This window comes from Carcharhinus amblyrhynchos, chromosome 7, assembly GCF_965287045.1.
Source record: "Carcharhinus amblyrhynchos chromosome 7, sCarAmb.v2.hapA, whole genome shotgun sequence".
Lineage (NCBI taxonomy): Eukaryota > Metazoa > Chordata > Chondrichthyes > Carcharhiniformes > Carcharhinidae > Carcharhinus > Carcharhinus amblyrhynchos.
The window spans coordinates 28,358,834-28,371,884 of record NC_137330.1 but is presented as its reverse complement, the minus strand read 5'-3'; the positions used below and the strand labels follow the sequence as shown (position 1 = coordinate 28,371,884).

General features: G+C 44.6%; 1 protein-coding gene across 1 annotated transcript; it reads left to right on the top strand.

Annotated features, from left to right (window-relative positions):
- Positions 1-9,906: 9,906 nt before the first annotated feature.
- On the top strand, positions 9,907-12,838 carry fam110c (family with sequence similarity 110 member C). The gene has a single exon (XM_080193245.1). The coding sequence runs from the start codon at positions 11,386-11,388 to the stop codon at positions 12,406-12,408; it is 1,023 nt and encodes a 340-aa protein (XP_080049371.1). The 5' UTR covers positions 9,907-11,385; the 3' UTR covers positions 12,409-12,838.
- Positions 12,839-13,051: the final 213 nt, after the last annotated feature.

Here is a 13,051-nt window from a genome sequence, read left to right as displayed (position 1 = left end):
AGAATGGATATATTGGCACTGGACGAGGTGCAGAGGAGATTCACTCGGTTGATTCTGGAGTTGAGAGGGTTGGCTTCTGAGAAGAGACTAAGTAGACTGGAATTATACTCATTGGAATTCAAAAGAATGAGGGGAGATCATACAAAAATATATAAAATTATGAAGGGAATAGATAAAATAAAAGCAGGAAGGTTGTTTCCACTGGCAGGTAAAACTAGAACTAGCAACCATGGTCTCAAAATAAGTGGGAGCAGATTTAGGACTGAGTTGAGGAGGAAGTTCTTCACCCAAAGGGTTTTGAATCTGTGGAATTCCCTGTGGAAGCAATTGAAGCTACTTCGTTGAATGTTTTAAAGGCAAGAATAGTTAAGTTTTTGAACAACAAAGGAATTAAGAATTATAATGAGTGGGCGGGTAAGTGGAGCTGAGTCCAAGTAAAGATCAGTCATTCTCTTTGAATGGTGGAACAGGCTCAAGGGGCCAGATGGCTTACTCGTGCCCCTAGTTCTTATGTTAAAATTCTGTACTGGTCCTCAAACCTGTCTCAAGCTCATTTGCTGAGTAGTGAAGCCAGTATCCTGACCTATTTTACAATGAAGTGGAGGGCAGATGTCCATGGCTAGGCAACTCCACAACCTCAAACCTTTCCAGAACTCACTTGCTCAAACGTGAAAGAGCAAACAGACAAATGCTACAATGTCCTGTAAAATAGGGAATCTCATCAGTGACAGGTCACCAAAATTCTGTAGAAATCTGTGGAAGGGGCACTATTTTCTTGGTATATGGGAATTAATGGTTAACTTGTAAATTGTGATTTGAACATGGCAATGCCCTACAGTAACCAGCAAGAGTAAAGAATGTGTTACTCAATCAGCCCACTTGAAAACAATGCTAAATCCACACTTCCAACTTCTTACTGCACTGCGTCCATTTAGCACCTACTTTCACCAAACAAAATGCCAAGATCTCCAGCCACTTCATCATTCCAGCTTGATTGCCTATTTGCAATCAGTCATCTGCCACCTGATTCAAATTAAAAGAAATTGGCCCAAAATAGACACTATTGACCAAATGATTAATCCTTTAAATTACAAAATGAAAGAGTCAGATGAATTGATAGGTTGGTGGTAATGGCAAACTGCTTTTACATAAGTTTGGATTTGAGAATCTGACTGCACTTGCTGTGCTTCCATTATTAAATATGGCATTTATATGTCTTTAAAGTAGAATTGTAGAACCTGTTTTCAGTTTCCAGTTTTTAGTTCTCATCTGAGAACTGACTGGGACTTAACACTGGGTGGCACAGCGGTAGCATTACTGCCTCACAGCAGTAGGGTTTGATTCCCAGCTTGGCTCATTGTCTGTATGTCATTGGTGTCTGCATGTTCTCCCCATGTCTGTTTGGGTTTCCTCTGAGTGCTCCAGTTTCCTTACACAGTCCAAAAGAAGTACTGGTTAAATTTATTGACATGCTAAATTCTCCCCCAGTTTATCCAAATAGACAACTAGAGAATTTTCACAGTAACTTTATTGCAGTGTTAATGTAAGTCTACTTGTGACTAATAAATGAATAAGCTTAACCTATAAACTTATAGATGTCTGTGATGATGATGGATGTGAGGAAGTTTTGCAATAGGGAATAATTCAGGCATAGACCTATACAATTTTAAGGTAAAAAAAATGAAGTACTTGAAACAGAGGACAACACACAGCTCTGGGAGAGGCAAAGGCAGTGAGATTAGTTCTAGTTTGCTGTAACAAAACAACCACCAAGGTATATTGGACCAAATAGCCTCCTTCAGTGTTATAGACATCTACAATTCTATAGTTGTAGATATAGCTGAAAAAATGTTGTTTGCTTCAAATATCATCAAACTGGTTCAGTTTAGTTTTTGATCCTGTGTTGAGTCCTCATGGAATATTCAATCACAGCAGATAAAACTACACAGTGACACGATAAGAGTCTTTGATCTTTCTTTTCACTATTAGATTTTCTTGTGTAGTTGCAAGTATTTTTCCCTAGTAAAATTCTGTATCGTACGAATGTAAAAAGCATAGACTGCAATGTATTTTCAATGTGTAGAGCAGTGAGAGGTCAATAACTCTTTGACCTTATTCTGGTTATGGTTGCGATGAGAGACGATTGTGGTTGAGAATATTTTAACAAGCTGTTCCAGCTTGACACAAAATTCAGTGTCACCTTGAGACCCTCTCCACTTCGTTCAGGGACTTTCCCGAGAGAGTTGAGGCCCCTTACTATAACCCTCAGGGGAATTCACATTCTAGAGACAATAGCACTATTGACATTTTTTAATAATCAAGTACTGTAAGACAGAAATGCACGCAGTAATAAGCAAAAATACGTTCTGACACTGATGTTTTTTAAAAACTGGGTGGATGAATGCTACAGGGAACTCTTGCAAGATCACAGAAAATAAAGAGCTTTGGCGGGCGGGGGCGGGGGCGCGGGGCGGGTGACCATTTATTTAACAGGACTTGTTTAAGACCTACTGACCGCTTAGGAGAGGCTAAAGGTTTTCCACACTGAATATATCCCACCAAATATTTTGGAAGAGCAGAGAAACACATCTGGTACCTGTCACCAATCATTCAGCATACCTCAGACTAAGCAGGTTAAAAGCCGAATGTTGGAATGCAAAACAGTCGCTACTGAATCATTTCCATTGCGGAAGATGTCTACCACATTGCTATCGTTAGAAAAGTTCCAGGTTGAAACACAGAAGTGTGGTTTAATTGGAACACATGGCCACAACCACAGCTATTGATCGTTTCTCAACTAATGTATTCCCAATTTAACTCATTTGGTTCTCGTTGTTTCGGCTGTCTCTACTGGATATTGTTAGTATCCTAACAATACTATTTTACCTGTTGGGGCTTGTTACAGTGACAGGCTATTGAAGAAAAGCACGCGCTGACAATAACAAATAATTGGTTTGACTTGCCTCATAAATCATTAAAGTCAAGCGTAATAATGCAGTTGCATTGGTGGCACTTAAAATGGGACAGAAAAGATTTGGTGCAAATCCGATGTTACCTTGGCAACTGTCGATATTATTAACAGTCAAAAATGTTCACGTGAGACTGGCCCAAGGAGGAAATGCAGTAGTTAGTTCTGCTGGCATTCCACCTATATTTTGAGGACAAAAATTATGAAAAATGGGAACACTAAAACTGATTGCTGAGAGTATTTTCTACAAGGAGAATTCTGTATGGTGTCCTAACGCAGAGCTTTATTTTTGCTTTAGAACAAACTTAAAAATTCTGACATTCAGTTGCACCCTGTATATTCCTCGTCACAACCAGCCTAATTTTCAAAGATCTGTAAATTCTTGTCATTTTTTTAAAATTATAACAATTCACCCTACTTGTTCCTAAAAAAAACTTTTGAAATTATTTTCGCAGATGTGTAATACTTATAATTAGGCCTTTGCATTTAAGACTATTTTCCTCACTTCCCATTTCTTGGATCTTCGTGCATAATTCTTGACAACATTGCCCTGACTGCATTCCCATGTCATCCACTAGATAAGGTGGAAGGATAGCCTGGAGCTTTCTTTCAAAGCCAGAGAAAAATAGCTGCAAAGAATGCCAGGCAATAGTGTACAAATTTATCTCAACACCATTGGCGAGGATTCACAATATAACTGTATTCATTGCAAATTATCCAAGGGATAGAAACAGCATGTAGGATAATGTCTGCAAGGGTTCAAATCCAGAAACCTGCGAAAGATGGGTAGGTCTAGCAATTTTCTTTGGGGCAAGAAACAGCTCGAGGTGGATGGACAACCATGTTGGGGGAGAACAGTGTAATGATTATACAAACTTTAGATTGAAAATTAACATTTTTGATTTTCCCTTTCTTTCATTCTTTGTTGTTTGATGAAGTTACTGTTCTCTTTGTCCTGCACTTCTTCACAGTGACACACCTGGAATTGGAAACTTAAGACAAGCAACTTTGGGCTCAAGCAGGTAACCAGTCTCTGACTCTGTACAATCCACTTCACTGCATCATTGTGCCAATTACAGACAGGTTATGAGAAATAAATTGAAACTCCCAATTAATTTCCCTTACAGTCTACGATGAGTGTGGTTGTTTTGGATAGGTACACGTGTGTCCTAGGCCCCCTTTAGAAAGAACCTTCAGCAGACTTTTGTGGGTTTACATAGAAATATAGAAGAAAGGAGCAGGAGGCGGCCATTTGGCCCTTCGAGCCTGCTCCGCCATTCATTACAATCATGGTTGATCATCCAACTCTATAGCCTAATCTTGCTTTTCCCTTGTAATCTTTGATGCCATTCACCCCAAGTTCTATATCCAGCTGTCTCTTGAATACATTATTTAAAAAAGATTATTTATTCACACTCATCTTAAAAATCAAAATATTACTTTACCTAAACACCACACAATCAAGAAGAATATAACTAAAGATGATAGTGCACTTCTACCTGTGTCAAACCATAAGAGTTCATATATTGGACTTGTTATAGGAGAACTATTCACTGTGGTCAATTTTGATAAAAGTATTTTCCCACTGTTGATTTGTAATTCAGATGGGTTAAAATAACTGAAGTTAAATATTTTGATTGTTGCAGGATTTCCTTGAAGAGATTAATGCTGTGCAGCTCATGCTAAGCATTTGTTGTTTTTGAATCAGGAAGTCAGATTTCTTGCAGATAGACTTTTGGTATCAGACTTGGAGGCACTTTTAGGATGTATGGCCTCCAACTATTTAAAGGCAAATATGACACTGCCCTTTGCTGCTCTTACTATAGCTGCTGTCTCTTTCAGTGCTCTTCTGCAAATTACACAGGACTCCCTGGGTCTTTAGATCAAAACACATTGGGTGGAATTTTCCTGTCCCACCTGCCATGGGAATCGTAGCAGACAGGGGTGGTCCATGCAAAGGTCTGTTGACTTTGGGCAGGAATTTCTGGCGTTGGGGCAAGCATGGCTGAAAATTTCCCACCCATTATCTCCAGTCAGTTTTAGTCTCATGAACCAGTGCTTTGGAAGTCCAAAGTCATCACAACGCAATAGGAGACAGAGATCTTTCACACTTAACTTGGGGATAACTGGTGTCTCATTGGCTGTCTTTTCTTAAATTGCAAACTTGGAGACACAGAAAGGGGGTCCATTGATTCTATGTTTAAAATAAACTACAAACATTGGCATGTGTGAATTCCAGAGAGGAGTGCTGCCTAGACATGTCCATTCAAAAGCAGGGTTGGGGGGGGGGGAGGATTGTTGGGGGTTTCTCACTTATTATGCTTCAATTTGCAACATTCTGAGTCGATAAGATAGCCTAGATTGAAGTTAAAACGGTCACTGGATTCTAGGCAACCATCTTAGATCTAGATTTTAAAACATAAAGGATTGTTCCACAAAATTCCATAGGGTCACAGTCCATCTTCGAAGTTATGAATAGAAAGAATTCTTTCCGGTTGTATCACAGCTTGGTATGACTCTTGCTCTGCCTAAGACCGCAAGGAACTACAAAAGGCCATGAATGTAGCCCAATCCATCACGCAACCCAACCTCCCATCCATTGACTCTGTCTGCACACTTCACGCTGCCTCGGTAAAGCAGCCTGTGTAATTAAAGATCCCAAGCACCCCAGACATTGTCTCTTCTACCTTTTTCCTTTGGGGAAAAAAAATACAAAAACCTGAGGTCACGTACTAACCGACTCAAGAACAGGTTCTTCCCTGCTGCTGTCAGATTTTTGAATGGGCTTACCTTGCATTAAGTTGATCTTTCAATACACCCTAGCTATGACTGTAACACATTCTGCACTCTCTTGTTTCTTTCTCTATGAATAGTATGTTTTCTCTGTATAGCGCACAAGAAACAATATTTTTCACTGGATGTTAATACACATGACAATAATAAATCAAATCAAATCAATGTTGTGCCTTCACTGGGTGTGATGCTTCCCAGTTAAAAAAACTTTTTGTCCATAGTGTCACCTCACCTTATCACTTCTTTAGCGTTGCAGCCTTCCATGTTGTCTGTGCTCCTCAAACTCTGGTCACTTGAGCATCCCCAATTTTGATCAATGGTAGTGGTAGCTTCAGCTGTCAAAGCCCTAAGCCTTAAACATTTCCTTCTGAAACCTTTCTGCTTCCTTCCCTCTCTTTCCTCCTTCATGTGATGCTTCAAAACCTACCTTTGACCAAGCTTTTGGTCACCAATCTTTGTAGATGGCTCTAATTTTGTTGGATAATACTCTTATGAACTGCCTTGGGGTGGTTAACTGCATTAATGCTGCTGTATTAATTCAGAGTATTGTTCTTCTATTTGCTCTAATGTTCCTTTAACTCCACAGGTGACATCTTCCTCTGACAAGAATGCAGATATATTGGTGGGCCTCACGCACATTGTATGAAACAGGGTCAGGGACCCACAGTTCAAGAAAGCGTACAATGAACAGGAGGAGTTTCAGTGACTGCTTGCCACTGTTCTGAGCCTTACTGTACACGTAAGTCATCTTTAACCATGATCAATCACATCAGTCTCCACTGGCTCTCTTGAAATTGATGGGCAATTCAGGACGCTGTCTGCCTCATCAATAGCAAGAAAGTAGTTACCTAATGTTCAACACAAGCATTTTTTCAGTTTGACTGGGCTACTTGTCATGTATTCCTCCTTTTGAGGAGGATATTAGTTATGGCCTAGGTTCAGCCCAATACCACTCTATTGGCCAGAATCAAAATAGAATTAGCTGCCATATACTCAACTTGTGTTGAAAGTCATGCCTCTCAGAGAGTTTATCTACCTAACATTACTGATTAATTAATGATGCCAATAACAATTCATTAATTATTTTATGATTTGCTAAAGTACACAGCACAGAAATATGGCATTCAGCCCAATCATTCTGCACTGGTGGGTGGTGGAGGCAGATTCAATCAAGGTACTCAAAAGAGAATTAGGTTGCTGTCTGAAAAGAAAACATGTGCAAGGTTATGGGCATAAGGCACAGGAGAGAGATTTGGCAGAATACACTTTCAGAGGGTCAGTACATGCTCGATGACCTGAATGGCCTCCTGTTGCACGGTAAAGATTCTGTAATGTTTATTCTCCACACAAGCCTTTTTCAACAGTCTCCTCTCAGCCTTTCAGCTAAGCTTTCCATTCCCTTTTCTCTCATATACTCAACATTTCCAACAGCAATTAATGGGAGACGTGATCTTAACTATATTGTTACCTGAACAGGGAATAAAGTACAGTATCCCCAACTTCTAATGATAGAAGCTCAGTTGGAAAAACTCCACGCGCAACTTATGTAAACTTAAGTGTTTTCTGATAGTTTTGTAAATGCGCGAGAAAGTATACAATTTTTTGTCTGATTTTGCTGAATCTCAATGCATTAATATTCAACGGAGTCCTTGCCCATATTCTTCCGCAAGCTGTTTTAACATTATATTTTCCTTCTAGAACCAGGATCAAGCTCTCTTTATCGACAGGTTTGTGAAATTAATTTTCACGTCTTTATAGTAGGAAAGTGCAGTCATATCAGACGCAATCTTAGACATATTAAGTGGATTACTGAGTTGTGATAACCTTTATGAAAATAATCTAATATCCATGCCACACTACTGGTTTTTGTCGTACGCTATTTATTCAACGGCTCTCCAGGAGGTGCTGCATATGACAAACTGTTAAGTGGAATTAAACTATGAATAGTTCACTCTTGTGTTTTTATTGGCGTTGTTTAACCAACTCCCTGGTGTGAAATTATCATTAACAACTCTGGTTCAGCAGAATTACAGGAACATATGAAAATAAAAATTAATATAAACATTGTCATGTGATGGGCAGATTAGAATGGACGTGTGGCTCTTTTCACTTTTCTCCTGTTCACCGAAAAAAGTATTTCCTCTTTGGATGCTTTCTCAGTCAGATAACTAAGTTAATGAGGGACCAACGCATTACAACTTGTACAGAATGCATTTAATCCAAATATTTCTTATCTTCTTGCGTTCAAAATACAAACTAAAATCGTCTTCACAAAATTAGAAGCCAGAATTTAACAGCATTACTTACTACCTTATTAAAACATTCAAGTATTGATGAAAGTACTTAAAATATGTCAATATTTTCTAATTTCCTTCTCACCCTTCCTCTCCCAATCACAGAAAACACAGACCTCCCAACTCGTTCGATAATGTCCTTTAGAGAAGGAAATCTGCCATACCTACCTAGCCTACATGTGCCTACAGACACACAGCAATCTCTTGACTCTTAACTGCTCTCTAAGATGACCTAGCAAGGACAGTTCATTGGCAATTAGGCGTGGGTAACAAATGTTGGCCTTGCCAATGACAACTATATCCCATGAAAGAACAACACACAACTCCCACGTCTACAAAAGACATTGAATTATGCTTGGCAATCTGGCATCACTGATCACTGGTGTTTTATCTAAGTTGTCTCTAGGATGTGTCTAGGGCGGTGGATAGAGGAGAGCCGGTGGATGTGGTCTTTCTTGATTTTCAGAAGGCGTTTGACAAAGTGCCTCACAAGAGGTTATTGCAGAAGGTCGAGGGACATGGAGTTGGGGGTAGGGTGTTAGCATGGATAGAGGATTGGTTGTCAAATAGGAGGCAGAGAGTGGGGGTCAACGGGTGCTATTCGGATTGGCGGATGGTGACTAGTGGAGTGCCCCAGGGGTCGGTGCTGGGGCCTCAGCTTTTTACCATTTATATAGATGATCTGGAGGAGGGAACCGAGTGTAGAAATTTGCTGATGACACCAAGATTGGGGGAACGGCAAATTGTGCGGAGGGTGTGGAGAGTCTGCAGAAGGATCTAGATAGGCTGGGCGAATGGGCCAGGAAATGGCAAATAGAATTTAATGTTGGCAAGTGTGAGGTGGTCCACTTTGGTAGGAAGAGTGGTAGGAAGGACTATTACTTACGGGGCGAAAAACTGCAGCAGGCAACGGTGCAGAGGGACCTCGGAGTCCTTGTGCATGAGTCGCAAAAACCCAGCTTGCAGGTGCAGCAGGTGGTCAGGAAGGCGAATGGGATGCTGGCCTTCATAGCGAGGGGGATTGAATATAAAAGTAGGGAGGTCTTGCTGCAGCTGTATAGGGCATTGGTGAGGCCGCAGCTGGAGTACTGTGTGCAGTTTTGGGCGCCGCACCTGCGCAAAGATATTTTGGCCTTGGAGGGAGTGCAGAGGAGGTTTACTAGGCTGATACCGGAGTTGAGGGGGTTGAGCTATGAGGAGAGGCTGAGTAAACTGGGCTTGTACTCGTTAGAGTTTAGAAGAATGAGGGGAGATCTCATTGAGACGTATAAGATGATGAATGGGATGGATAGGATAGAGGTGGAAAGACTCTTCCCGCTCAAAAAAGACAGTAGGACTAGGGGGCACAGCCTCAAGATAAAAGGGGGGCGGTTTAGAACGGAGTTGAGGAGGAACTTCTTCACTCAAAGGGTGGTGAATCTCTGGAATTCTCTGCCCGTTGAAGTGGTGGAGGCTGCCTCCCTAAATATTTTTAAGACGCGGGTTGATGGGTTTTTGATAGGAGAGGGGATTAAGGGTTATGGGGAGAGGGCGGGAAAGTGGAACTGAGCAGCGACAGATCAGCCATGATCTTATTGAATGGCGGGGCAGGCTCGAAGGCCTACTCCTGCTCCTATTTCTTATGTTATGTTCTCTCTTCATTCGCGAGCCTAAATGGAAAAGATGTGGACCGCAACACTGAAAATAGCAGCAGGTAATTCAACCACGGGGGGCATCACAGTCAAGTTCTTCCTGAGAGAGGATTTCCCTAGCGTGTATAATGTAGAAGGAATTCATTCTGATTTCACCACAAATAACGAACAAGCGAAGTTTTAAACCTTAATGATCAGCAGTCAAATACCGCTGCCCCACTTAGTCCAGACTGGTTATCCAACATGTAATTTAAACGTCTCAGTTCTGTATAACCTGTCCACTGAGCTCAGTGACCTTCGCTTAAAATGTAATCGGATGTTTGCTGTGAACTTGCGACTAGTTAGCATGTTCTCCTCACAGTGTTAATACATCAATGCATTAATCGATTACAGTGGAACTGATTAGAAAGTAAAATGAATGAGGATCTATCAGAAATTTCCCTGATGTTGCATGGTATTCAATCCCTTGGAAAACTGAGAAAAGCACTCCCTTTCAAAGAAAGATTCAAAGGCTGCTCACACTTGGCATCTCAGAATCCTGTCAGATGTGCCGTTGGTATTTCTGATGCAGAATGAAATCGTCCTGTATTAGTCATGAAAAACGTGTTCATACATTTAAACGACTATCACTGGATAATTTAACGTAGGTTTTTTTTGTTTTCTGCCTAATAGCAAAAGGGTTTTTGCAAACATTAACAGTCATTGCCAGAATCTCACTCTATTTCTAACCCCTATTTTATGTTTACCTTTATCGTCAAGAAGGTAAATTCACTGTGCTAACTCTGATGAGTTTACAGATAGACTGCCATAATCTGTTCCCTGGCAGGAAGATAGGAAGGCAGGGCTGACAGAATTCATTTTAAATAAATGCGGGCTTGCCTTTGCCGGGGGCTATGTTAACGTTGCTAACTGTTGGACCCATCCCTCTTCCATGACACACCGCCTGCTCCCACCTTGCGTCATGAGCCCTGAAGCGGAGGTATGATTTGCTGCTGTTTTATTACAAGAGGGACGGCCTCACAAGGTGGATCCATTGAAAAGGAGCCAACTTAGCAAGTCAACTCAGTGAAACCCTGATAGGGAGTAAAGTCAGCACACCATCGGGACAGCTGCACCTTCCTGGTGGACTGTGAATTCCTGCTGGGGGAGGGAAATAAATTAACAAGGAGAGAAAGGGACAGTGAATTTGAACATTTTCGACAATAAAAAGATACACAGTCGAAAGAGAGAAGACGAAATTGGACATTTTGACAACAACAGGAAGAAGATACACAATCGACAGAGAAGGGGTCAGTGAATTTGGTCATTTTTGACAACAAAAAAGATACATAGTTGAGTGTGAGAAGGGGACAGCGAGTTTGTGCATTCCTGAAAACAAAATACTACAGAGACACGTTCGAAAGTGAGGAGGGGACAATTTGGATATTTTTGACAACAGCAAGAAGACACACCTTCGAGAAAGGGGACGGTGAATTTGGCTAGTTTTGACAACAAAAAGACACAAGGTTGAGTGCGAGAAGGGGACAGTGAATTTGGGCATTTTCGACAACAGCAAAAAGATAGACGGTCGGGAGAGAGAATTTGGACTTTATTGGGAGCAGAGTGTTTTCATGAGGACACCTGAGTGAGTGACAGTGAGTGTGAACTTTGTTGCTGTTCGCTGGCTGCGATCCGCAGGGCTGAAGCCGAAGCCGGTGCCATGCCCACCGACATCTCTCAGGTCGCCAGGCTGCAGCCGGGGGTGAGCCCCTCACTGCCGCTCCGCATCCTCAACAAGGGGCCGGGTTACCTGCGGCGGCAGATGGGGGAGAGCAGCAGCCGGGGCCGGCTGAGCGCGGTGGAGAGACTGGCGGCGGACAGGGACAAGTACGTGAAGAGCCGCCCGGCGGCGGCGGCGGCAGCAGCGGCAGGGGGAGGAGGAGGAGGAGGTTTCGGCAGCTCGGGAGCATCGGAGGAGGAAGGCGGCAGTGGCGGCAGCGCCGAGAGCGGCGGCGGCGGCAGCAGCGGGGAGAAGGAGGCGGCGGCGGCAGCGGTAGTAGGGGGCTCCCCGGGCGGCTCCGGCCACCACCTGTCCCGGCCTCTCCTGGAGCGGAACCGCCGCTCCAAGCGGCAGCTGCGGCCGGACTCGCTGGTCATCTACCGGCAGAAGTGCGAGTTCGGAAAGGGGAGCGGGAGCGGCGGCGGCGGCGGCGGGGCCGGAGCCGGGGGCCGGACTAACCCCAGCCTGGTCAGGCGGCTCATCCAGGGCTCCGGCCTCCGGGACAAGCAGCCCGCCTCGCCCGAGGTGCCCAAGGTGATCATCAAGGAGGCGGCGGCGGTGACGGCCCCCGGGCAGGGCCCTCGGGCGGAGCCGGGCTGCCGCAGGACCGGCGGCTCCCTGCACCGCTCCCAGTCCGACATCAGCTGCCGCTTCTCCAAGGCCTTCTCCGAGTTCGACACCTTCTTCACCTACTGCGGCCTGGAGGCGCAGGTGATCGAGGAGCTGGGCCGGGAGAACTTCACCTCGGCCTCCGACAGCCTGACCCTCCGCCTGCGCAGCGTCAGCGTGCCCGGCTCCGACAGCGACTTCTCCCGGCACAGCGGCGACAAGGAGCGGCTGCTGGAGGAGGCGCTGAGCGAGCGCGCCCCCGGCCTGTCTGTCATCGAGCGCAACGCCAGGGTCATCAAGTGGCTGTACGGCTGCAAGAGAGCCCGGGAGGCGCAGGCTGCCGAGCTGGTGTAGCAGTGCGCCCCCATGCCCACCCCCAAAAAAATACTCCAGAGAGCCTGCTCCCCACACACTGTGACCCTCCCAACAGTGACCTTCCCAACACCACCCCCCAGTGATCCACCCCTGCACGCCCCCCAGAGACCCTGCCCCCAACACACTGTGAACCTCCCACCAGTGACCTTCCCCAACACAGTGAGCCTCCCACCAGGAAGCCCACCCCAACGCATTGAGCCTCCCACCAGGAACCCCACCCCAACGCAGTGAGCCTCCCACCAGGAACCCCACCCCAACGCAGTGAGCCTCCCACCAGTGATCCACCCCAACACACCCCCAGAGACCCTCCTCTGAAAACTTCCTCTCCCTAAAAAAACAAAAAAAAACCCTGAGACCCTGCCCCCAACACACACTGAACCTCCCATCAGGAACCCACCCCAGGACAGTCCCCCCCACCCCCCCCCCGAGACCCTCCCCCCCCGAGACCCTCCCCCAACATAGTGAGCCTCCTACCGGTGATCCAACCCCACACACCCCCAGGGACCTCCTCTCCCTAAAAGACGAAAAAACCCCTGAGACCCTGCCCCCAACACAGTGAGCTTCCCATCAGGAACCCACCCCAACACACTGAGCCTCCCACCTGTGATCCACCCCAACACAC

Bases quoted from the DNA above. Each gene is read 5' to 3' on its own strand.
- fam110c (XM_080193245.1), top strand. From the start codon at position 11,386: ATGCCCACCGACATCTCTCAGGTCGCCAGGCTGCAGCCGGGGGTGAGC.